At 43.9% G+C, this 25245-nt stretch overlaps 1 protein-coding gene across 9 annotated transcripts in view; it reads left to right on the forward strand.

Moving 5' to 3' along the window:
• Positions 1–2651: 2651 nt before the first annotated feature.
• The window catches only part of CFAP20DC (CFAP20 domain containing), a 219565-nt gene continuing 196971 nt past the window's right edge, over positions 2652–25245 (forward strand). For 5 of the 9 annotated variants that reach the window (XM_059663097.1, XM_059663098.1, XM_059663100.1 and 2 more), the window contains exons 1-4: positions 2652–2998; positions 6092–6181; positions 13575–13668; positions 24948–25020. In XM_059663097.1, the coding sequence (XP_059519080.1) occupies positions 2978–2998; positions 6092–6181; positions 13575–13668; positions 24948–25020 (278 nt within the window). In that variant the 5' untranslated portion in view covers positions 2652–2977. Of the gene's footprint in view, positions 2999–6091; positions 6182–13574; positions 13669–24947; positions 25021–25245 lie in introns of those variants that run through there. The other 4 variants (XM_059663103.1, XM_059663102.1, XM_059663104.1 and 1 more) reach the window with 3 other exon arrangements.

Raw genomic sequence — 25245 nt, forward strand, 5'->3', positions numbered from 1 at the left:
GGGAGATTACACAGAGGCATGCATACCAGAAGACAGAGCTCCATGGAGGCCGTTTTAGAAACTGCCCACCATACAGAGTGAGGAAGAGGAGACACTACTGTATTAATAAGAATGGGAAGAATGGAAAAGGCCCAGGTTTGGAGAAGTTCTGTATTGGATGGTGAGTTTGAAAGGACAAAGGTGCCTTTAATTCAATCAACAAATTTGTTATAACATTCCTACTATATACCACACATTACTGTAGGAGATGAGATATAATGATGGACACAGAAAAAGTCCTTACCGTCATGGAATTTATCTTCTAATAGCTGAAGACAGATAATAAATAAGATTCAGATAATGATAAGGGATAGAAAGAAAATGGCATGGGATAAAGTTGTAGGATTCTCTTCAGCTATGGTGTCAAAATACCCATTTCAGAGACCCAAGTAGATTGTTAAAAGCCTTGTTTCCTAGATTCTTCCTGTACTCTCACTGTATTGTTTGTCTCTCTTACAGCATTTATCAAAAGCTGATTTCTATTATAGTGCAAGCCAATGTTTGGGTTAGACCAAGAAATGACACATCCTCCTCCCACAACCCTCCCAATGATATCTACATCTATCCCTGGGACATGTGAATGTTTCCCTATTTGAAAAAGTGTTTTTGCAGATCTTTCAAGTTAAAGATCCTGCAATAAGGAGATTGCCTGAAATTATCCACGTGGGCCCTAAATGCCATCACAACTGTCCTTATAAAAGACACACAGAGGAGAAGACATACCCAGAAAACAAACAGGCAGTGTGACCACTGAGGCAGAGATTGGAGAGATGCAGCCACAGGTCGCGGAAGGCCAACAGCTACCAGACGCTGGAAGAGGCAAAGAGCAAGTTCTCCTCTAACGCCCCCAAAAGGAGTGCCGCCCTGCTAACACCTTCATTTTGGACTTCTGGTCTCCAGAACTGTGAATTTCTGTTGTTTTAAGCCACCCACTTTGTAGAAATCTGTTACAACAGTCACAAGAAACTAATATACCCTTCAAATGTTATTTCCTATCACTGGATTCATGGCATTTATCTCAAGTTGTAATTAGTTGTTTATCCACTTGTCACGGTGTCTCACCCTATTAATATATAAGCTCCAAGAAGATGGGGGCCTCCTCTATGCCCCAGCTCTTAGCATCGTGTCTAGAATATATTGCATTCCTAAGAATTAGCTGTTAAATGAATAGATATTCCCTCCATGAGATAACAAGTTTATAAGACAGAGACTGTGTGTATTAACCATAATTCCTTAAACCCCCAGCACAGAGCCTTGCCAAAAACTGCTGTTGAACTAGGTCCGAGCTCTAGCAGTCGGGAAGTCTGGATTCTGGACATTGTACCTCTATCTTGTCCGCATCTAGTATTCGAGGAAGTGTTCAAGTAAGTTTGTCCCTGGGCTGCTCTTCTTAGTCCTGCTAAGGCACGAGTCCAGATAGCATTTTTGTACTCTGTTCATGACCCACAGTGCTTGGCACACGGTAGGGACAACACATATGTGAGACTTTTGGGTGACAGAGGTCCTCAAACTACGGCCCGCGGGCCACATGCAAATACAAATATTGTATTTGTTCCCATTCTGTTTTTTTACTTCAAAATAAGATATGTGCAGTGTGCATAGGAATTTGTTCATAGTTTTTTTTAAAACTATAGTCCGGCCCTCTAACGGTCTGAGGGACAGTGAACTGGCCCCGTTTAAAAAGTTTGAGGACTCCTGGATTAGGATATCAGACTAAGCCATAACATAAAGCCAACATTGCAGCCTCGGGAAATTCCTAATCAACTCTGAACCTCAATCTTCTCAACTAACCCGGGCGTCAGGGGGTGTGAACCTGGGAGCTACTGGCCTGTAGCGGCTCCAGGAGTGGAGGCTGATTATTATAAATAGCCCCAGGCCACTCACCTAACTGGACCTTGAGTACAGCCTCGGAAGTGAGTTCCCTTACTTCCTGGCCCTGTGACCTTGGACAAGCTATTTTACCTTCTGGGCACAGTTGCTTGGCCAAAACTGACAAGAATGTCTGCCTTGTAAAAGCAGTTCTGACACAGAAACTAAATGAAGTAACCGAAGAGTGAAACTTAGAAAGCCTGGCTTAATAATGTAATTATTTTGAGAGGGGAAAAAAAAAAACAAAAACCAAAAACCCTTGGCTCTTTAACACGTGCTCATCTTGAATAAATACGCCCACTTCCCGGGGCCTTCTAAAACAATGGAAGGGGCTACCAAACCCTCTTGTTGCCTCACGGAATCCCAAGTTTGGGAAGCTTCGAACCAAAGGCCACGTGAGGGCTCCATGACTCCATGCCTCTTTCCTTCAGCGACCTACCAGTTATCAGTGTTTACAACGAGGAGAGACAGAGCCCAGGGGACAGGTTTCCAGGAGAGCCCGGCTGAGTTTAAGCTTTTTCCGCAGACACAGACCGTGACCTAAGAAGGACGCACGTCACAGACCAGGCGGTCCACGAAGTCTCAGAGACTCCCTCAGTTGCCTGGGTAACGCTTACGTCACCACGTAGCCTCACGTGCCCGTTGGCTAGAAGCCCAGGCAGCGCAACGCGCAGACGCCTGGTGAGAGCCAATGGGCGCGGCCGGAACGTTGGCGCCGCTCCGCGCCCTTTTCCGGTCGGACCCGGCGGCGGCCGGGCGGAGCGCCCGCGGAGCGCGCCTCCCTCTCCCGGCGAGTGGGCGGTTGTCTGTAGGTCGCCGGCGCCCCGTCTCTAGGTTACGCACACAATCACGCCCAGGGCCCGCCCAGGCGGCTGTGCCCTCCCACCTCGGGCTCCCCGGAGGCGGGACCGCGATGGTGCGGGTCGGGGGCGCAAGGTGGAGCTGACCCGCGGCCGGGAAGACCCTGGCCGAATTGGGGGCCAACCACGAAGCCCTTCCCTGCCGCCGACTGTCAGCCGTCTGGAAGCCCTGAACTCCGTGCCCCCCAAGCCCTGGCCCCCCTGCGGGAATGTTCAAAAATGAGTATCAGGTAACCCCAAACTGTCTCCAACCTGTCGATACAGCTTTCTCCTCTGGGGCGAGGTAGCGCCGGTTGGGATGCGGGCCGAGCTTCCCCCCGCCTCCCATTATTGTCTTTTTCGGGGTAAGAAGAAATTAATGGATGAGCGGTCTTGATCCAAAAAGAAAGCAACTGACGTCTGGATGCAAGATCTGACCCTGTTCAGTCTCCAGCGCAGAGCTTCTCACGGTGTGTTGGAATCCCAGAGATTCTAATTAACATACAGATCTTAAACCCCAGCCAGACCCCTGAATCGGGGCCCATAAATGCGCCTTGGTACCCACTTCTGATGCACACTGTGCAGCGAGCTGTTTAGAAGAGAGTGAATCAATGAATGTGCCCGTGAATGGGTCACACCAAGGAAGCTTTGGCTACAGGCTATTTTCTCCGAAACGGGTTCAGTTTCTCTTAAACGCTGGGGTATAGAAGGATCGCTTTTGCAGTGGTTCCCAACCTTGGCTGCACATTAGAATCACCTGGGAATCTTGTTAAAATCCTGATTTCTGGGCCTCATCCTCCGGAAATTCTGTTTCTTTGTTACTAATGTTGCGGCCCCACCCCATAACAAAGAAACAGAATTTCCGGAGGATGAGGCCCAGAAATCAGGATTTTAAAAAGATTCCCAGGTGATTCTAATGCGCAGCCAAGGTTGAGAACCGGTGGCTTAGGGAGCACTTGTAAACACTGCAGGGTTCCTGACCCTCACCCCAGATCTAGTGGATCAGATCTCTGTAGAGGGGGCAGTGAATTTACCTTTGTAACAACTGTTCTCTCCCGGCCTCCCCCCAGCCCTCTCCTCCAGCTCATGCTGATGCAGGTGGTCCAAAGATAACGGGAGAAACTGATTCTGGGTCTTCCTGTCACCCTGAGGATCCTCGAGCATCTCAGTACCTGACCTGCTCTCCTCACGTCGCTGGCATCTCCCTTCCTGCTTTTCCTTCTCCCTGGTCTCCAGCCCTCCCCTCCCGACCCCTACCAGAGGTCGCACTCTATTCACAATCTGTTTTCCATTCTAGTCCTACTGTGTGGTCCCAGTGCCAGGACAGTCCCCCACTGGTCTCCAACTCTCTGTTGCTTCTACCTTTTCAGCAAACACTACCTGCCTTCTTATGAGTGCCCCAAGAGTATTTTGCAGTTTTCTTCTATTCCAATCATTAGAATGATTTTAGGGAGTTTCGCTTAATATAGGTAAAATACATTGTGGTGTGTGTGTGTGTGTGTGTGTGTGTGTGTGTGTGTGTGTGTGTTTTTAAAAAAAGCATACCCCTGTGGGAAACTTGGATAACAGGAGAAAAAGAAATGGGGAGTGGCAGTTTTTTCTATCTTATCAAGGTATAAGGATTTTTCTTAAATAAGTAAAAGCTGCCTCATTTAAATTTCATAGTGAAATATGACCTGTCTCCAGAAGCTGTAGTAATTCTATCCACACACAGTTTGCACATAAAATGCCTAAGGAAGAAGAAATTAAATGTCTTAAGTGATTATGTGTTAAAACTCAAAACCAAAAATATGTAATTGAGAAAGATTAGAAGCTGGAAATTCTTTACAAAAATCAGACAGATTTGCTCATATGCTGCTTATTATTCATACAGTCCATAAAAGAAAAACCATATTTAGTCTTTATTTCATATTCTCAATTTCTTGCAATAAACTCTTCTTCAGAGATAATCATCTTGTTTAATTCCTCTCCTTTATATTAAAAGGACATGGAAATTCAGTAACGTGTGTGATGTTTTTACATAAGCATGTCCTTCCATGTTCTCAGGTGTACAGTAGGGAACACACAGCATATCTATTGGTAAGATTCTCTATTTTTTTTTGTACAGATTAAGAAAAAATTTTTTATTTGTTGATTTTTTTTTTTATATAGAGAGAAGGCGAGAGAGTGAGAGAGAGAAACATCGACTCGTTGCTCAACCCATTCATGCATTCATTGGTTGATTCTTGTGTGTACCCTGATGAAGAATCAAACCCACAACCTTGACATATCTGGACAACACTCTAACCAACTGAGCTCCTGGCCAGGGGCTTGTACAGATTTTAAAAATCTCTAATTTTGCCAGCACCGGTTTGGCTCAGTGGATAGAGCGTCAGCCTGCGGACTGAAAGGTCCCAGGTTCGATTCTGGTCAGGGGCGTGTACCTTGGTTGCGGGCACATCCCCAGTGGGACATGTGCAGGAGGTAGCTGGTCGATGTTTCTCTCTCATTGATGTTTCTAACTCTCTGTCCCTCTCCCTTCCTCTCTGTAAAAAATCAATAAAATATATTTTTTAAAAAATCTCTAATTTGTATTAAATATACAGGGTAGGGCACAAATAGGTTTATAGTTGTGAGTATGCAAAATAATTTATTCTTGTATTTTATTAATTTTATATTATTTTCCATATGAACAACTATAAACCTACTTTTGCCCACCCGATATAAAAAGATTTACAGAAATGCTCGAAATAAGAATCATTCTCTTCTTCACTCCCAAACTTTTTTATCGACCAGACTAAAATATTCACATGCCCTTTTTTTGAACAGTTATTACTGGCACTATTGAGCCTTGCTATGTGCAAGGTGTTGTACTTGATTGTTTATATTTACTATCCTGTGTAATCCGACAATCCATTTTACAGGTGAAGAATCAAGAAGTTAAGTAACTCCAAGGTCAGGTAGTTAATAGATGGCAAAGCTGATATTGGAGCTCAGGCCAGTATGACTAAAAAGATAATTATCAGAATTTATTAGTCTGGGTTGAATAGCATGTTCTGTAAGCATGATCTATACATGTCAAATAACTGAACCTTACACTAAGATATCATAAGGTTGTATGGCACAATTCATTTAATGTTTATCCTGCTTTAAAAATTTTCTTAAAATTTCTATTAATGAGAGGTGACTCAAATCAGAGCTGCTGTTGCTAGATACAATCTAGGTATAAAGTAGGATCATGTTTTCTCCCAGATCTGCTTACCTGACAGAAGCCTGAACAGTGGTTGTAGGCTATGTGATGGGTAGTATCTTCTCCGTAGCATTGTCTTTCACTGTAATGTAAATACTTCATTTTTTCTTTCTAGGGAGGTGCATTTGTTGAAATATTTAGTGCTCAGGGGAAAAATCCTGGAGCAAAGTGGAAGATCCTTGGAAGCCCATCTGTGATTTGGAAAGTAAGTGTGAGAAATGAGAGCCACCTAAACCATGGACAGAAATGAGAGTGACTGTCTATAACAAAAAGGGCTCAGTCAGATTTCAGAACTGCTTTTCCTATTCATGCACCCCAAAATCTCCTCATGACATTGTGGGCTGCAGTCCTCCCAGACAGCACTCCTCACTTGTTAAAGATTTAGGCATGCAGCTCACAGCCCCTCTCTGAACACCAAGTCCTGCCGTTTTAAGTGACTTCAGTATCTGTGAGGAAAATCTCTCCAAACCCTTAGCTTCTCAGTTTCTTCTAATTTTTATTTTAATTTTTAACTTATTGATTACTTTTTAGAGAGAGAGACAGAGAAAGAAACATCAGTTTGTTGATCCCCTTATTTGTGCATTCAGTTCGTTGATTCTTATATGTGCCCTGACTGGGGATCAAACCTTGGTGTATGGGGATGGCACTCTAACCAACTGAGCTTCCTGGCAAGGGCCTCATTTTCTTGATTCCTTCATTTCTAATGACCTATCCCACTCTACTTTGCTGTACATGCCCTCTGTCATGCCCTGTACCTCATCACCATAAACTGCAGGGACTCTGAAATTTACTAAGTGAGATATCACGACATCCCTTCCGGCCCCAATCTTCAGCTCTTAAGGCTGCTTGCCCAGTTATTCCCACTATATTTGTTCTTCAACCTAATTGAGACTTTTAGGACATTCTACTTTCCCCATTGTTTAGTTTTATTTGTGTATTTTCTCTGTCTTCACTTCCTTTTCTCTCTAGCCCAGAATCCATAGTCCATGATTTCAATCAAGGCCCGGTCAAGACCTTGAATGCCCTTGCTTCTTGTCCTTTCATCATGCCTGCCTAGGAAACGCTGACCCTTTCTGAATTCCCAGTTATCTGTCTGCATCCGGCTTCTTGATACCTTTGGAGAAAATATCTACAGCCTCTTAGATTGATGATGCTATAAATTTATCCTGAATATCCCAGAAAGTTCTCTTAGTCTTTAAAATAATTTTCTCAATTTTCTTCAGGTTTCCAACCACCAACTCCCTATCCCCATCCCCAATCCACACCCAGATAGGTCCTCCTCACTCACTCACCAGACCACACCCCATTTCACTGGAAAAACCAATGCCATCAGGTAGAAACTACCTCAGCTTGCTGCCGCTAGATCTAAAAACCTATATCCATCCCTTTCTTCTTTTTCTCTTGTCTCCTGTCTACTGGAGAGAAAAATGCCTTTCTAAGGACTCAGTTCTATGGGTAACTTTTTAAAACTATTGAGTGCTGACTGTTTACCAAGCATAGCATCAAGTACATTACATATGTAATCTGTACAATAGCCTTGTGAGATAGTTACATTTATGCCCCTCTTATAGACTGAGGCATGGAGAACGTAAGCAACTTGCTCACAATTATACAGCTCTTACTATGAATGAGAGCTAAATGATGCTGTGAGGGTATATACCAGGGAAATTAGGAAAGCCTTCCCAAGGAAATGCCCTTTGATCTCTAAGAGCTAACTAGGCACTGGGTGAGGCTGGTGGAAAGCAGAGTATTTCAGGCAAAGGGAAAAGCATGCACGAAGTCCTGTGTCAGAAGAGAGCTTAGAATTTTTAGGAAACTGCAAGAAGGCTATGAAGGCTAGGATGCAGACAGGAGAGAGTGCAAGGTAGGAGATGGGGTTGGAAAAACTGGGCAGGGATCAGACTATGCAAGGACTTACGGACCACGTTGAAGATTTTGGTAAACTGGTGAAAGGTTTTATGTGTATGTTCAACTTGTGGAATAAATAATACACTAGGTGTATGTATATTCATTTCAAATACACAGGAGAAAGACAAGTATCACATGATCTCATTCATATGTGGAATCTAATGAACAAAATAAACTGATGAACAAAATAGATCCAGAGACATAGAAGCATGGAACAGACTGATGAATCTCAGAGGGAAGGTGGTGGTGGGTGGGAAGAGATCAAATAAAGAACTTGTATGCAGCTCTCTTGAACCAAGATGGCAGCATAGGTAAACACCGGAGATTGCTGCCTCGCACAACCACTTCAAAAAAAACAACTAAAAGACAGAGTGGACATCATCCAGAACCACAGGAAGGCTGGCTGAGTGGAAACTCTAAAACTAGAAGGAGGGAGAGAAGCACACTGAGACTCAGAGGAGGTGCGGTGTGGAATTAAAGTGCAGAAGTATGGAGGGGCACGTGAAAAGGGCTGGCAACTGAGGACGCGACTGTCTTTTTCAATCGAGAGGGCGACACAGGCTCCCAACTGCTCTGAACGCCAGTTCCGGGCGAATCTCTGGAGACCCAGACTCATACAGGGAGAAACTGGAATGTCTGGCATCAGGGAGAACTCGAGGGGGGCTTTCTCTCAGAGGCGCTTGCAACGATTACTGTGGAACAGTGAGACCCGGGTCCTCTTAGGGCAGGGCTGAGGATCAGCCATAGCTGTTTGCTCCACCCTGTTGATTCCCTGAGACCCTGCCCCACCCAAGCTGTGCGCAGAGGCTTTTGCATATGAATGCCCTGGCCCTTTGCAATCTAAAATTACCTAACTAACTGCAGCTGGATCAGAGAGACCCAGAACATCCAAAAAGAAGGCCCAAGGCCCCACAGCAGCTTGCATTGCTTCACAGCTGGGCCTCATCTGGGCACCTCCAAACTCCAAACAAAGAAGAGGAACCTGCAGGTCCCTCCATAGCTCCTACTGGGTAGCCTCAGGCAAATGCTAAATTAGCGCCTCCTTAGAAATCCAAGAGCCAGTATACCCAGTGGTCAGAGTGGACCATCCAGATTACAACTCCTCAGATCCATAAGGGACATACTCGGGGAAGACTCAGTGAGCACCAAAGCCCCACTGAAATAAGTCTTGCCCCATAAGGGTGTCTCCAGCACAGAAGTTCTCCCACTGTAGACACAGCTGATTCTCACAGCCAATTGGCCTGGAGGTCAATTCCTCCCAGTGATACCTACAACAATCAAGGCTTAACTACAACAAGACTGTGCACAAAGCCCACAAAGGGGTGTACCAAGAGTGTCCACCTCAGGTAATTGGGGAGGCAGAGCCACTGGGCCCTATAGGACACCTAGTACAGAAAGCCACTCTACCAACACAGGGAAGCATAAAAAATGCGGAGACAAAGAAACAGGTCACAAATGACAGAAATGGAGGAAAGCAAACTACTGGATATAGAGTTCAAAACCATGGTTATAAGGTTTTTCAAGAATTTTCTAGAAACCGCTGATAAATTTCGTGAGACCCTCAAGGATATGAAAAAGGACCAACTAGAAATTAAGCATACACTGACTGAAATAAAAAATATTATACAGAGACCCAACAGCAGACTGGAGGATCCCAAGAATCAAGTCAAAGATTTGAAATACGAAGAAGCAAAAAACACTCAACCGGAAAAACAAAAAGAAAAAAGTATCCAAAAATATCAAGATAGTGTAAGGAGCCTCTGGGACAACTTCAAGCATACCAACATCTGAATTATAGGAGTGCCAGAAGAACAGAGAGAGCAAGATATTGAAAACCTATTTGAAGAAATAATGACAGAAAACTTCCCCTACCTGGTGAAAGAAATAGACTTACAAGTCCAGGATGCTCAGAGAACCCCAAACAAAAGGAATCCAAAGGGGACCACACCAAGACACATCATAATTAAAATGCCAAGAGCAAAAGACAAAGAGAGAATTTTAAAAGCAGCAAGAGAAAAACAGTCAGTTACCTACAAGGGAGTACCAATACAACTGTCAGCTGATTTCTCAACAGAAACTATGCTGGCCAGAAGGGAGTGGCAAGAAATATTCAAAGTGATGAATAACAAGAACCTACAACCAAGATTACTTTACCCAGCAAAGCTATCATTCAGAATTGAAGGTCAGATAAAGCGCTTCACAGATAAGATAAAGCTAAAGGAGTCCATCACCACCAAACCAGTATTATATGAAATGCTTAAAGGTATCCTTTAAGAAGATAAATAACTTGATGAAAAGAATAAACTGGTGAATATAATAGAATCACAGGCATAGAAAGGGAGTGGACTGAGGACAGTGGCAGGGGTAAGGGCAGAAGGTGGGGTGGGAACCGGGTGGAGGAGAGCTATGGGGGGGAAAAAGAGTAACAACTGTGATAATCCTATCTAATAAAAGAGAAACATGGTAATTAGCATATGTCCGCTACCCTTCCCATTGGCTAGTCAGCGAGATGTGCAAATTAACTGCCAGCCAAGATGGCGGCCGGCAGCCAGGCAGCTTGAAGCTAACATGAGGCTTGCTTGCTTCAGTGAGGGAGGAAACCAACATTCCCCGCTTGCCTTGCCGGCCTCTGAGCTTGCAGTTTGAAACATTGTTACAAATATAGAAGCTAAACAAAACCCCAGAAACCTGCTTTCAGCCAGCCAGGATCTCAGAGCTGGAGTTGATACAGTGTTTCGACTACAGAACCCAAACAAACCAGATACCTGCTTTCAGCAACAGAGGCTTCAGAGCTGGAGCCAGAGCTAAAGCTGGCCCAGAATAAAAAAAGAAAAAAAGGAGCAGTTGGGAGCTTGAGTCACCCACCAGCCTGAAAACAGCCCTCAGCCCCTCACCCAGACTGGCCAGGCACCCCAGTGGGGACCCCCACCCTGAAGGGTGTGTGACCAGCTGCAAACAGCCATCATCCCCTCACCCAGGCTGGCCAGGCACCCCAGTGGGGACCCCCACCCTGATCCAGGACACCCTTCAGGGCAAACCAGCCGGCCCCCACCCATGCACCAGGCCTCTATCCTATATAGTAAAAGGGTAATATGCCTCCCAGCACTGGGATCAGTGGAGCCGCGAGGCCTCCCAGCTCCAGGATCAGCAGAGCTGAGAGGCCTCCCGGCACCGGGATCAGTGTGACAAGGGGCAGGGCCCAAACCCCCTGATTGCCCTGTGGCTCTGTGCCCTCCCTATCCTCCCTGCTCTGTTCATGACGGGATGGCGCCCCAACCCCCTGATCAGCCCTGCTCTGTGCCTGATAGGGGGGAGCTCCCCAACCCCCTGATCGCCCTGCAGCTCTGTGTAACAGGGTGTGGTGCCCCAACCCCCTGATCGGCCCTGCTCTGTCTGTGACAGGGTGCGGTGCCCCAACCCCCCCACCCCCCACAGGCCCTGCTCTGTGTGTGACGGGGTAGAGCCATAACCTCCCCATCTGCCCTGCCCTGAGTGTGAGAGTGGCGGCGCCCCAACCCCCTGATCGGCCCTGCTCTGTGGGTGATAGACGGTGCCGCCCCAACCCCCTTATCTGCCCTGCTCTGTGCGTGACGGGGGGAGCTCCCCAACCCCCTGATGGGCCCTGCTCTGTGCATGACAGGGGGTGGCGCCACCTCCCCATAGACCCTGCCTTGAGTGTGACGGGGTGGTGCCCCAACCCCCCAATCGGCCCTACCCTGAGCGTGACTGAGGGTGGCATCGCAACCTCCCGATCAGCCCTGCTCTGTGTATGACGGGGCAGCGCCCCAGCTCCCCAATCGGCCCTGCTCTGAGCCCAACCAGGGACTGCACTGCCGGGGTCCAGCCCCAGCGGGTCCAGGGGTCCCCAAAGGTGTGGACGGAGTCGGTGAAGAAGGAATGACACGGAGACAGCGTTCAGTTGATCAGCAGCCTAGCCAGGATCTCCAGCCAAGTTCTGGTCTCGATCTCCAGAGAGGTTCTGCTTAGGATCTCCAGCCAGGTTCTGTAGCCATGTTCCCTTGCTAGGTTCTCCAGCCAGGTTCGGTCACCAGGTTCTAGTCAGGTTCTCTTGCCATATTTCTGTAGTCAGGTTCAGTCCAGGATCTTTTGCCATGTTCTCTCCACCGAAGTTCTTCTGCCTGTAGGTTCTGTGTAGGTTCTGTCTGTAGGGTCTCTCTTCTAAGTCTGTCTCTTTCTGTCTTGTTACATCTGTATTTATATACCAGTTGATTCAATCCTATCAATCTCTATTACAAAGGTTAGGGTGTTTCTTACCTCCATTCCAGGGAGTAAAGATTATGTAGCTTAAGCATGATTGTTCACAGTTAAAGTGATTAATTACCCACCTGGCACTTAGTTGAGGGGTTTTATTCCCTCCCTAACTTCAGGGGAAAATCCCTACCTGGGGATTCAACCTTTCTCGGAGTGGTGACCTTGGTTAAAACACAGCGCCAAGAAGGTGAGCAAACATATTAAGAACCGTATGCCATATATGCCAGGTCCCTTGAAACAGCAAGGATGGACCGGCTCCCGGCACTGCACCTAGAGATTGGGCCTGCCCTCTGCCAGCAGGTCGTTATCTCCTGAGGGGTCCCAGACTGCGAGAGGGCACAGGCCGGGCTGAGGGACCCCTCCTCCCCCCCGAGTGCACAAATTTTTGTGCACTGGTCCTCTAGTCTGAATAATAAGGATTTAATTTAAAAAAAAAAAAAAAGAACTTGTATGCATATATACATAACCCATGGACCCAGACAGTAGGGTGTTGAAGGCCTGGAGGGGGGGCTGGGGTGGGTTAGAAGGGGTTAATGGGGGAACAAAGGGGAAAGATATGTAATACTTTCAACATAAAGATTTATTAAAAAAATAAAATAAAGATTAAAAAACCCCACAAATACATAGGAGATGCTATTGTGATAGACATAATATAAATTTATTAAAATGTTACTTAATTCTTAGCAGCTATTAGACACAATGCATTTCTTAATACAAAATGGGAGAGTGGGAGGATCTGTGAATTATTTTAATGTGAAAAAGATCTTTTATACTCAAAGATTGGAATTTGGTTCATAAAAATATAACCATTTACATTATCACTTTGATTCATGTTTGTTTGTTTTCTGTTTCTCCAACCTTAGTTTTTTAGGTTACTTTAATTAACTGTAGTACTTTAATTTGTACTGATGTTAAGTAAATGATATGGAACTTCCAAGTTGGAGCACTAGTTTTTTTTATAAAGGCAATGATCAATTCTGTATGAGCCATGGCCAAAGACCAAGGACCTTCCAGACTAGATGCAGCATAGGTTAGATGATTTATTATACTGTAACAGAAGTGATGTCAGCTTGTGCTGCTAGACAGAAACACACAGATTAAAGGAGAGGAAGAGAAATAAACTCCGGAAACTCAAAATTAGTTACTTGAGAATCCCTAAGAAGCTTGGAGAACTTTTTATCGTTTGGAGGAAGAGTGCCTACTTGATATAATACAGAATTTGCCAAGTGGCTTAGTGTGGCTTCTGTATTCCAGTTCCCAGCAAGTCTTAGGGTGAGAGTATCAAGGCCTCAGTCTACTTTTAAGTCATTTGAATCTGGAACTTGTTTCTTGTGAGTTTTCAGCTCTAATTTTATAATAGAAGCCAAACAAAATACTAGTACTTTTCAATTACCACTGTTTTCATTTTTGTTCTATAGGAGTTTGATAAAGAAGTAAAAAGTTTTGTGTTTGTCCTGGAAGGCAGCAGTCAGACAAACAAAATTCAGTTACCAAAGGAGAATAAGCAAATCCGTAAGTAAGATTTTTAACCTTGAAACTTAACATTTGATGCTTGAAATTATGCCTTTAAGTCTCATACACATACATTAGTTTGACTTTTACTGGCACCTGTTGACATGAACCTGATAAGATTTTTTTTTTAATTTAGAAAGTAACCTTATGCCAGGTTTTTTTTTGTTTTTGTTTTTTTAATATTCTGCTTCACTGTTTACTAGAAATCTACCAGTATTTTTAAGATTTAAAGAACTATTTAATGACCATTAGTTGTAATAGTAATGATATTTATTGAGCATTTACTGCGTGCCTGACTTCCTAAGCATTTCACATTTAACTCTTTTAATCCTCACTGTAGCTCTTCTATAGATAAGCACGCTGAGGTTGGTTCCTTATCAAGAAATCAGGTAGTCAAGACTAAGCTTTGAAATAAACTCAGGAGTTCCTAAATTATAGGAAATTAATTTGTCAGAAAACAATTATATAAAACACAATAGAAGGCACTATTTAGTGACATATCAACTTATATACCTTTAAAAATATTAATATCTAATAAATATAGATATTAACATGTGCTTTAACAAAAGCTCAAGGAGTAGATTTCAATTCTTTCTTACTTTGGAAATTAGAGTCAGCATTCTAAAGCAGAAGAAACCCTAAGAGATCACCTACATTTAGGATCAGAAGCTGTTATTGGCAAAACTGGGGTTAAAATTTGAGGCTCTGCCACCAAATTAGGCTTTGAGTAAACTGATGTGATTTAAGAAATAGAATTTTTCAAAATGATTATTCAGATTTTCATCAACTTTGTCCTATGTTTTAACCATAGATTTTAGGTAATTTAGTAAATATAAGTAGCCAGTTACTTTTTACATTCATCATTTCTTTCTTCATTCATTCATTAAAAACATTTATTGAATACTACTGTGTACTAGATACTATGAAAAGACTGTTCTTGGTACCTGATTTTTCTCATTTTAATTCAGTTTTCTAAATTTTCATAGACTCTGTGCTTTATCTACCATTTCAAGCTACTACATGCATATTTTAGACCTCTGAGACATAAGCCAAGCCATAGAAGTTATAGAAGTTATAGATGGAAGATGGTTAACTTTAAAATGGTTTGCCAGTGTTTCTTTCTTAAATAAAATAAAAAGCAGAAACTCGCAGAGAAGGAATAATCATTGTTAAAATAATTTTTATTAATTTACTACAATTTTACAAATCATGATTTCCTCACAGTTCCTTTTTTTTTTTTTTTTAGTATATTTTTATTGATTTCAAAGAGGAAGGGAGAGGGAGAGAGAGAGAGAAACATCAATGATGATGAGAATCATTGATTGGCTGCCTCCTGCATGCCCCCTACTGGAGATCGAGCCTGCAACCCAGGTATGTGCCCTTGACCGGAATTGAATCTGGGAACCTTCAGTCCGTAGGGCTACGCTCTATCCACTGAGCCAAACCGGCCAGGGCCAGTTCCTTTTCTTTTAATAGAGTATTTTTCATTTTTACAAAAATTTATACATATAAATGAGATAAACTAAGATGAGCCAGGGAAATGTGTCTGAAACTAGGTTATTCTTACAGGAGACACGTTTCATCTTTTTTAAGGATATTGTCTTTGTGAGAGAGATACATTTGATTTGCAGAAACATAACTTAATGTAATCCAGTGTTTTCTTGTTGTTTTTTTCTTATTGTTGGCCTGTACTTGCATGTGATGCCCTCAGCATCAATGTACATAAGCATGTTATTGACAAAATCAGACCACTCCTTGTAACCTCTCTCAGTTGGCTCTGAAAAATTTCTCCTCTTCCACAGGTTCAGTGTCTAAAGACAAGCTCCCTTTCCTGCTTTTTTTTTTTCTTTTTAGTTTTTTCTAAATCCCTCTACCACCTCCCTTTTTCTACTTTTATCTAAAAAAATTTTTTAGGAATTTTTAACTTGTTATATAATTGCTTTTTAAATGGAAAGATGATAGTTTTAATTGGAAGAAACGGAAGAATCTTTTAATGTGTTTTTTGTGCAATGCCCTGTAATTAAAAATTAATCTGGCTCTTCTGTTGGATGTGCAACACTGTAACAAATGAAACAGTTTATACAGTCTGTAAGATTAATTATTTGTAATTTTTCTACTAATGCCTTTAAGATTATTTGTAATTTTTGATAACAGCTTTATAGTTATTTTTGCTTCTATAAAATGACCTTCTGTGTGAAGTTGTTATGGTTAAATTTAAATTAAATGTTATGCCTTGAATAGAGAATTGGCTTTCAATTACCATTTCTAAATTTAGTTCAGTTACCATTATATATTTCTATTTTAAGAGTAAACATTCACTTTATTTATACAGATTTGAAATTAGCTACCCCATTATGTGTTTCCTACTATATTAGGTGCTTCTGAAGAAAGTTTAATAATAAAATTAAGTATGTTTAACTTTTTATTTTAAATAGTACTATTTCTGAATTACACTTGAATATCTCTCAATATGTCAAAGTTTTTTTGGTTTTGTTTTATTTATTTTTACTCAGCATCTTATCAAATAAACTGATATTAATTATTAGATTGTACACTTCTCCAGTGTAGGAATCTTGCATCATCTATTTTATACCCCTGTCTAATGTATTGTATATAGTTGGTGTTTAATAAGTTTGTTAAATTTGTCACATAAACAAACTATAACAATTTAGGTTATAATTTCTAAATGGAACCAGCTTCCCTTGATAATGAGACTTGAGTAAATTATTAGCCAGATAAGTAAGTCCACACTGCTCTTCACCCTGGTACTTGTTATATAGACTAGAGGCCCAATGCACGAAATTTGTGCATGGATAGGGTCCCTAGACCTGGCTGATGATCAGGCCAATTTTGGGGGCAACCAGCAGGGTGATTGGGGAGGGCCCCCCCCCCCACTGGCACCCGCCTTGGCCGGCCTGGCGCCACCCACTCACCGACCCCACTCCCCGCCACCACCGCCGAGCTCCTCCCTCCTCCCTCTGGTCATCTCCCTCTGCAGGACGACTGGTAGGGTGATTGGGGGGCCATCCCTGGCACCTGCCTTGGCTGGCCTGAAGCCTGCAGGCTGGGGGCAGCTCCTGCATTGAGCATCTGCCCACTGGTGGTCAGTGCACATCATAACGACTGGTCATTTCACTGGTCATTTCACCAGTTGTTCCACCATTCGGTGTCTTTGCATATTAGGATTTTATTATATAGGATGTCCCTATGGGACTAGGACTTTCTGTGTGAGGCTCAGCTTCGAAACCATTTTTTCTCTGCCTGTGGTGTCCGAGCCCAGTTGCATGTCTGGGGGCCAGCATCTCTGAAGCCCTGTGTTAATCCAAGTTCCAGCTGCTCTGGAGGGTGAAGTCATCTTTATGAGGTGCTCCCCAAACCTCCCCCGGTCCCCACTTCGATATTCTTTTTAAAATAAATCTCATTATGAATTCTTCTGTTTAAAACGTTTCAATGGCACTGACCTTACCACTGTACTGATAGTGCTCTTGTCAGAGTCACTAGTGATCGCTGTACTCCTGAATCCATTGGCCAATTCCAGCCCTCATTTTGCTTATCATCTCAGCAGCGTTTGACCAGGTTGACACCCTCCTCCTTGATATATTTTCTTCATTCATCTTCCAGGATGCCCACTGCTAGTTTCCTTCCTGATTCTCTGGTCTTCCCTCTTAGTTTCCTTTCATGGTTCTTCCTCTTCTCCCTAACCCAACTTAATGTTGCAGTGCGCCTGGACCTAGTCCCTGACCCTCTATTTACATTTACTCCCTAGTTTGTACCATGTCTGTCTTATTCCAGCTTGTATTCCAGCTCAGACTTCTCTCTCAAACTCCCAACTTGTATTTTCAGTTGCTTACTTGACATTTCCACTTGGACCGGCTTTGCCCTAGATATTCCTCCTCCTCCTCTAGCACACAACCCCATCTCAGTCGTTAGGTAACTTGTCTTTTCAATTGTTCAAACAAAAACTCTTAAATTAGCCTGATTTTTTTTTCTCTTCATTCAGTCCATTAGGAAGATCTTATTGGTTCTGTGTTTAAGTTAGAGTCATTCTCTGACTGCTTCTTGCCACCCTCTAATGCAGCGGTTCTCAACCTGTGAGTCGCGACCCCTTTGGCAGTCAAACGACCCCTTCACAGGGGTCGCCTAAGACCATCCTGCATATCAGATATTTACATTACGATTCATAACAGTAGCAACATGACAGTTATGAAGTAGCAATGAAAATAATTTTATGGTTGGGTCACAACATGAGGAACTGTATTTAAAGGGCCGGAAGGTTGAGAACCACTGCTCTAATGCTACCACCCTGGCCCAAGCCACCATTATCTCACGCTTGGAATACTGCAGTAGACTTCTAATTGGCCTCCCTGTTTCTGACTTGCCTTTTGTTGTCAATTTAGTGGCTAGCGCGATACTTGTCAATGTAAGGCACTCCCCTGCTGAAAATGTTCCATCTCTCTCAGAGTAAAAACCAAAGATCTATAGGACCCTGCAGGATTGGTGCCCTCTTAACTCCCTAACCCTGTCTCCTATAATTCTTTCCCTAGTTCACTCTGCCGCATCTATACAGGTCTCCTTGCTGTTTTCAAACATAGCCTGGTACCTTATCACCCTAGCACCTGTGCTCAAGCTGTACCCTCTGCCTAGAGCTTCATTTTCCCAGACTCCACTTCTTCAGGCCTTAACCCTGACCAGTGCTTTAGATCCTTCCCACACTTTTGATCGTTTTTAGCATGCTCTGCTTCTTCCAATAGTTCTTACTACCATTTAACACGCTATTTATTTACTTACTTATTTGTTTACTTGTTTATTTTTCTCACCATTACCAGAAAGTTACTGCCACCAGCACAGAAATTTAGTCTATTTTGTTTGCCTAAAACAGTGCCTGGCACCATAGTAGACATCCAGTAACTTTGTTGAATAAATTAGTGAATATATGAGTGGCTTCCCATTGATTTTAGGATGACCTATACCAGTGATGGCAAACCTATGACATGTGTGTCAGAGGTGACACGCAAACTCATTTTTTTTGGTTGATTTTTCTTTGTTAAATGGCATTTAAATATATAAAATAAATATCACAAATATAAGTCTTTGTTTTACTATGGTTGCAAATATCAAAATATTTCTATATGTGACACGGCACCAGAGTTAAGTTAGGGTTTTTCAAAATGCTGACACGCCGAGCTCCAAAGGTTCGCCATCACTGACCTATACCCTTCACATGGCCTTCAAGGCCCTAAATCAGGGGTGGGCAAACTTTTTGACTCGAGGGCCACAATGGGTTCTTAAACTGGACCGGAGGGCCGGAACAAAAGCATCGATGGAGTGTTTGTGTGAACTAATATAAATTCAAAGTAAACATCTACACTAATAAAAGAGAAACATGGTAATTGGCGTACGACCGCTACCCTTTTCATTGGCTAATCAGTGAGATATGCAAATTAACTGTCAGCCAAGATGGCGGGCGGCAGCCAGGCAGCTTGAAACTAACATGAGGCTTGCTTGCCTCAGTGACGGAGGATCGTTGGAGGAAACCGACGTTCCCCGCCTGCGGCTGCAGGCCTCTGAGTGGGCAGTTTAAGAAACATTGTAACAAATACCGCCAGACTTCAGCCAGAAATTCACAACACTGTAAGCAAAGGCCAGAAACCTACTTTCAGCCGCGGAGGGCTAAGAGCTGGAGCCAAGCCTCAAGCTAAAGCTGGCCCAGAATAAAATTAAAAAAAAGAAAAAAAGGAGCAGTTGGGAACTTCAGTCACTCCCAGCCTAAAAACAGCCCTCAGCCCCTCACCCAGACTGGCCAGGCACCCCAGTGGGGACCCCCACCCTGATCCAGGACACCGTTCAGGGCAAACCAACCAGCCCCACCCATGCACCAGGCCTCTACCCTATATAGTGAAGGGTAATATGCCTCCCGGCACCGGGATCAGCGTGACAGGGGGCAGCGCCCAAACCCCCTGATCGCCCTGTGGCTCTGTGTGTGACAGGGGGCGGGGCCCCAAACCCCCGAGCAGCCCTGCTCTGTGCCTGATAGGGGGGAGCTCCCCCCCCCCACAGGCCCTGCTCTGTGTGTGATGGGGTAGAGCCATAACCTCCCCATTGGCCCTGACCTGAGTGTGAGAGTGGCGGCGCCCCAACCCCCTGATCGGCCCTGCTCTGTGGGTGATAGAGGGTGGTGCCCCAACCCCCTGATGGGCACTGCTCTGTGTGTGACAGGGGCAGCGCCCCAACCCCCTGATTGGCCCTGCTCTGTGCGTGATGGGGTGGTGCCACAACCTCCCCATCGACCCTGCCTTGAGTGTGACAGGGGACAGTGCCCCAACCCCCCAATTGGCCCTACCCTGAGCGTGACTGAGGGTGGCATCACAACCTCCCAATCTGCCCTGCTCTGTGCATGACGGGGCGGCGCCCCAACTCCCCAATCGGCCCTGCTCTGAGCCCAACCAGGGGCTGCACCTAGGGATTGGGCCTGTCCTCTGCCACCCGGGAGCAGGCCTAAGCCAGCAGGTTGTTATCTCCCGAGGGGTCCCAGACTGCAAGAGGGCACAGGCCGGGCTGAGGGACCCCCCCCCCCCCGAGCGCACAAATTTTTGTGCACTGGGCCTCTAGTCATTACATAAAAGGGTACGGTCTTTTTTTTTCAATAGTTTTATTCATTTCAAATGGGCCGGATTCGGCCCGTGGGCCGTAGTTTGCCCACGGCTGCCCTAAATGATTGAGTTCCTAGCTATTTGCCAGGCTTATCTCCTGCTGCTTTTCACCTGCTGACTTTCCTATCTGCCTGTTAGGCCTTTAAATTCACCTTTTTCATCACATGATAGAATATTCCCTTTCCCTGTAAAATGTGTTCCTAGCTGAATTCCAATGTCATTTCTTTAAGAAAATCTTCATTCATCGTCCCTTTCCCTCTAAGGACCCATGATTCTATGCTTTCAGAGCATTCTGACCTTCTCCTTCATGGAACTACACAATAAATTCTAAGGGGTCAGAGACCTTGTCTATCTTCCTCACTACAAAAACTTCAGCACTGTCTTATACATAGTAGACGTTCAGTAAATCTTTATTGAATAGATCTAATTTAATCCATACAAATAAGCCTATAATTTATAACTCTAAATTATTGATCCAGTTTTACACATGAAAAGTAAAAGGGCCCAGACAGGTTTTCTCATTTGCCCAAGGGATGTGGAATAACCCATAATGAAGGCGTAACTGTTTCCTGTCGTCTGTATTGAAGTGGAGAGGTACAGGTCAGTGCTGTTTATGCCAGGGCTGTGATTGGAACCAGTAAATGGTTTCAGCATGACTTACCAGGTCACTCCTAAAGGATGACTAGTCCCAACTCGTTGTATATGAGGTGTACAGCTGTCATTTTCTATAAGGAAACAACTGGAACACCAGTGTTTAAACATCTAATGGTATTTTACCAGTTAAATTTGTTTCTAAAATATTCAAAAGAAAAAAGGACCTGACCCCTTAAAAATAGAGGTAGTTTGTCTCAGGCAAGAATAGATTATAAAACTGTAGAAACCTGCATATTTCAATAAAAAGACTACATTTTTATGAATTTTATGTACATAATGGGCATTTTTTGACTAAGCAGTTCCACATTCAGCATTACTTAGAGTAATTTTAAATATAATGTAGACATGAAGAGTCCATTTGAGTTTACTAGGCTACTAGAAAAAAATATTACTATAGAATTTATATAGCTGTTCTAACACACAGGATCAGTGTATGTCAAATGTTATTAAAGTACTTTTTTCTTTGTTAGATCATCACCATATAGTATTGTCATACTTCTTTTAATCTTAGAAGTGGAGACTTTTGGAAACTAGGGCTTCTCTATATGTGAGAAAGTTGCATTATAAAGGTTTCTTTTTTTGAGGGCAAGTGTCTTTCATATCTAAAAATGTTCATACAAAAATGCCCTGTATGTGTAGCTCTTTGTGTTTGAAAAGAACAGTGCTGATTCAGTGAGATTTGTGACATATATTAGGGACCTTTTGTAAAGACTGCATTTCATGTATCCTGGTGCTCCCTCAGCTCTATTTACAGAGACCTTGTGCAGTGGAAAAATACCCAACGGCCAATCAGTGGAAGATGCAAGAGAGAGATTGATTAACAATGAGTTGTTAATTAATGAGTTGTTGATTAACAATAAGTTGACCTCATTTTGGTATCATATTTTGGTTTTGTAGTCCAGGACCCTAGTTGCCTTACTGGCTTTTCCCATAAATATGGTAGAATCTGGTTCCTGATGAGTTTTCTAAGGTCAGAACCTGTAATTCCCTATTTTTAATATATTTTATTGATTTTTTACAGAGAGGAAGGGAGAGGGATAGAGAGTTAGAAACATCGATGAGAGAGAAACCTCGATCAGCTGACTGCTGCATGCCCCCTCCTGGGGATGTGCCCGCAACCAAGGTACATGCCCTTGACCGGAATCAAACCTGGGACCCTTGAGTCTGCAGGCCGACGCTCTATCCACTGAGCCAAACCAGTTAGGGCCCCTATTTTTATTATATTGCTTACTCTACAAATAGGTCTCTGGTCAGTTTATAAACTTTGTGTTTTTGTTGTTTGTTTTAATCCTCACCTGAGGATATGTTTTTATTGATTTTTAGAGAGAGAGGAAGGGGAGAGAGAGAAAGATCAATGTGAGAGAGAAGCATCAATCAGTTGCCTCCTGGATGGGCCCTGCCTGGGAATCGAACTCTCAACCTTTTGGTATACAGGACAATGCTCTAACCAACTGAGTCACCTGGCCACTTAGTGTTTTAAGCAAAAGTTAGCCTGTTTGTTTGATTTAAAAATACTGGGCATATTTAGTTTTTAGAAACTAAATTTCAGGTTGTTCAGAAATGTTGTTAAACAGTTTACGTAGAATTATAACCCAGAAGGTCTTTATATAGACTATATAAACATGTATTATTACTTTAAAATACTTAAATTTGTTAAGCCTATTAAGTTAGAATAAATAGAATATAACATGCATTTTAGACCAATTGCCTTCTTTTATCCATGCATTAGCCTGTACTGTGAGATTTGTAAGAAAGGTCAGATAAATCAAAACATTTCCATATTCTACCCAAAGTCCCACATCAGGAAAAAAGTTTCTAAAAGTTATGTTTTGAAAAGTAGTGATATTAAAACATCCATTAAACGTATCATAATTGAGAGATTAAGCAGAAGTTCAAAGCCTAAGAGGGAAGGAATTAAGTGACTGAATCTGAAGAGGTAATATGAAATTAATCGATTTTGAAGCAGTTATAGACTCCACCTATCAAAAGTGCCAAGGGATTGGTATTTCTCCAAATATCTACACTAATAAAAGAGAAAAATGGTAATTGGTGTACTACGATACCCTTTTCATTGGCTAATCAGGGCTATATGCAAATAAACTGCCAACTATGATTGGCAGATAACTGCCAACTAAGATTGGCAGTTAACTGCCAACAAGATGGCGGTTAATTTGCATATGTAGGCACAATGCAGGGAGGCGAAAGGGAAAGCAGGAAGAAGCCCCCTGCCACTGACAGTGATCGGAAACCCAGGGGGGAGCTAAGAGCTGGGGGGCAGGGCAAAGGTGGCCCTGGGGCCGCCTTTGCCCTGCCCCCCAGCCATGATCGGAGAATCAGGCGCCTTTGCCACCCTGGCCAGTGATAGCAGGAAGTAGGGGTGGAGCCAGCGATGGGAGCTGGACACGGTCGAAGCTGGCAGTCCCAGGAGCTAGGGGTCCCTTGCCTGGGCCTAAAGCAGAGCCCACGATCGTGGGGCCGCTGCAGCTGCGGGTCCCCGCTGCCCGGGCCGGACGCCTCAGCCAGAGGCATTAGGCCTGGGCAGGGGCGGAGCCTGCAACCGCGGGGAGCTGGGGGTCCCCTGCCCAGGCCTGACACCTCTGCCGGAGGCCTCAGGCCTGGTCAAGGGGCCGATCCGGTGATTGGTGATCAGAGGGTGATGAGGGTCAACTCCTCTGGCCGAGGCATCAGGCCTGGGCGGGGGGCTGAGCCGGGGATTGGGGGGATATGATGGTCCCCTTGCCCAGGCCTGAAGCCTGGGTCAGAGGCGTCAGGCTTGGGCGGGGGGTGGAGCAAGCGATCAGAGGGAGATGGGGATCCCCTGCCCAGGCATGATTCCTGGGCCAGAGGCCTCAGGCCTGGGCAGGGGCCAGAGCCAGTGATCGGGGGGAGATGGGGGTCCCCTGTCCAAGCCTGACACCTCTGGCGGAGGTGTCAGGCCTGGGCAAGGGGCCGATCAGGTGATCAGAGGGTGATGGGGGTCTACGCCTCTGGCTGAGGCATCAGGCCTGGGCAAGGGGCAGAGCCAGCAATCGGAGGGATCTGGGGGTCCCCTGCCCAGGCCTGATGCCTGGGCCAGAGGCATCAGGCCTGGGCTGGGGGCAGAACCAGTGATGGGGGGAAATGAGGGTCCCCTGCCCAGGCCTGACACCTCTGTCAGAGGCATCAGGCCTGGGCAAGGGGCCGATCCTGCGATTGGAGGGTGATGGGGGTCAACGCTGAGGGCTCCCAGTATGTGAGAGGGGGCAGGCTGGGCTGAGGGACACTCCCCCCCCCCACACACACACACCCAGTGCACGAATTTCGTGCACCGGGCCCCTAGTTTTTTTAATAAAGATGAAGCCGGTGGTGGGGAATAAAAGTTATCAGTTCTTAATTTATAAGCACTAGATTAATTAAAAGTGTGTTAAATTAACAAAAGGTATTATAAATGAAAATATGTTTCTCCATCCATCTCAGTGTGGACACTATGTTTAAAACCATATAAACTAGATATGGCTCATCAAACCTTCAGCGAGAATTGCTTTTCTTGGTCTATTTTTTTTTTTATTAAGTTGTTTAGTACACTTAAAACTGTCAGTGAATAAAAATAATTGCTCCAAGCTTTTATGACTGCCTTGATAGGAATCTATAGTTCAGTTTTATATGTCTCTATTGAATGCAGTTCTATGTGTACGTTCTCTCCTAAACTATTAAAAATAGTAAAGAAAAAATTATTTTTTAAATTTTCATAAAAATGTTACCAAGCCTACAGATGGGACTTTAAAAGACAACATTTGTTGTTAGAGTTTGATTTGATTTTCATCAATGTTTTGCTTTAATAAGGATGTTGTAACACATGGGCAGTGCTATTGCAGTTCTTTATATTACTGAAATACTAAAAGCTTAAGCTTGCTGGTGGCCTTCCATTGTGTTTGTTTATATGCACATCTAAATGGTTTGGACATGTGAATGTATCTTTTCCCCCTCTCATTCTAGTTGGACTGATCCAGAGGTTTCTTGTACTTCAGATTTACATTCCCCTGGGACAAGACTTCTCCACTGAATTGCTGTAAGATATACAGAACTTCTTTCAATGTTTTATATGTTTGAGACATTTGATCAATTAAAGCAATACGAAGTCATTAATTACAAGTGGCAGTTTTTGCATTAAAGAACAGTGACTTATCAAGTTGACATAAAGTAATTAAACTAATTTAATCATATTTCTTAGATATCACTGTAGTCTGGCATTTCCCTGAGGGAAGGAAGCAAATTTAATCTGTTTTAAGAAAAT

This window comes from Myotis daubentonii, chromosome 14 (genome assembly GCF_963259705.1).
Source record: "Myotis daubentonii chromosome 14, mMyoDau2.1, whole genome shotgun sequence".
NCBI lineage: Eukaryota > Metazoa > Chordata > Mammalia > Chiroptera > Vespertilionidae > Myotis > Myotis daubentonii.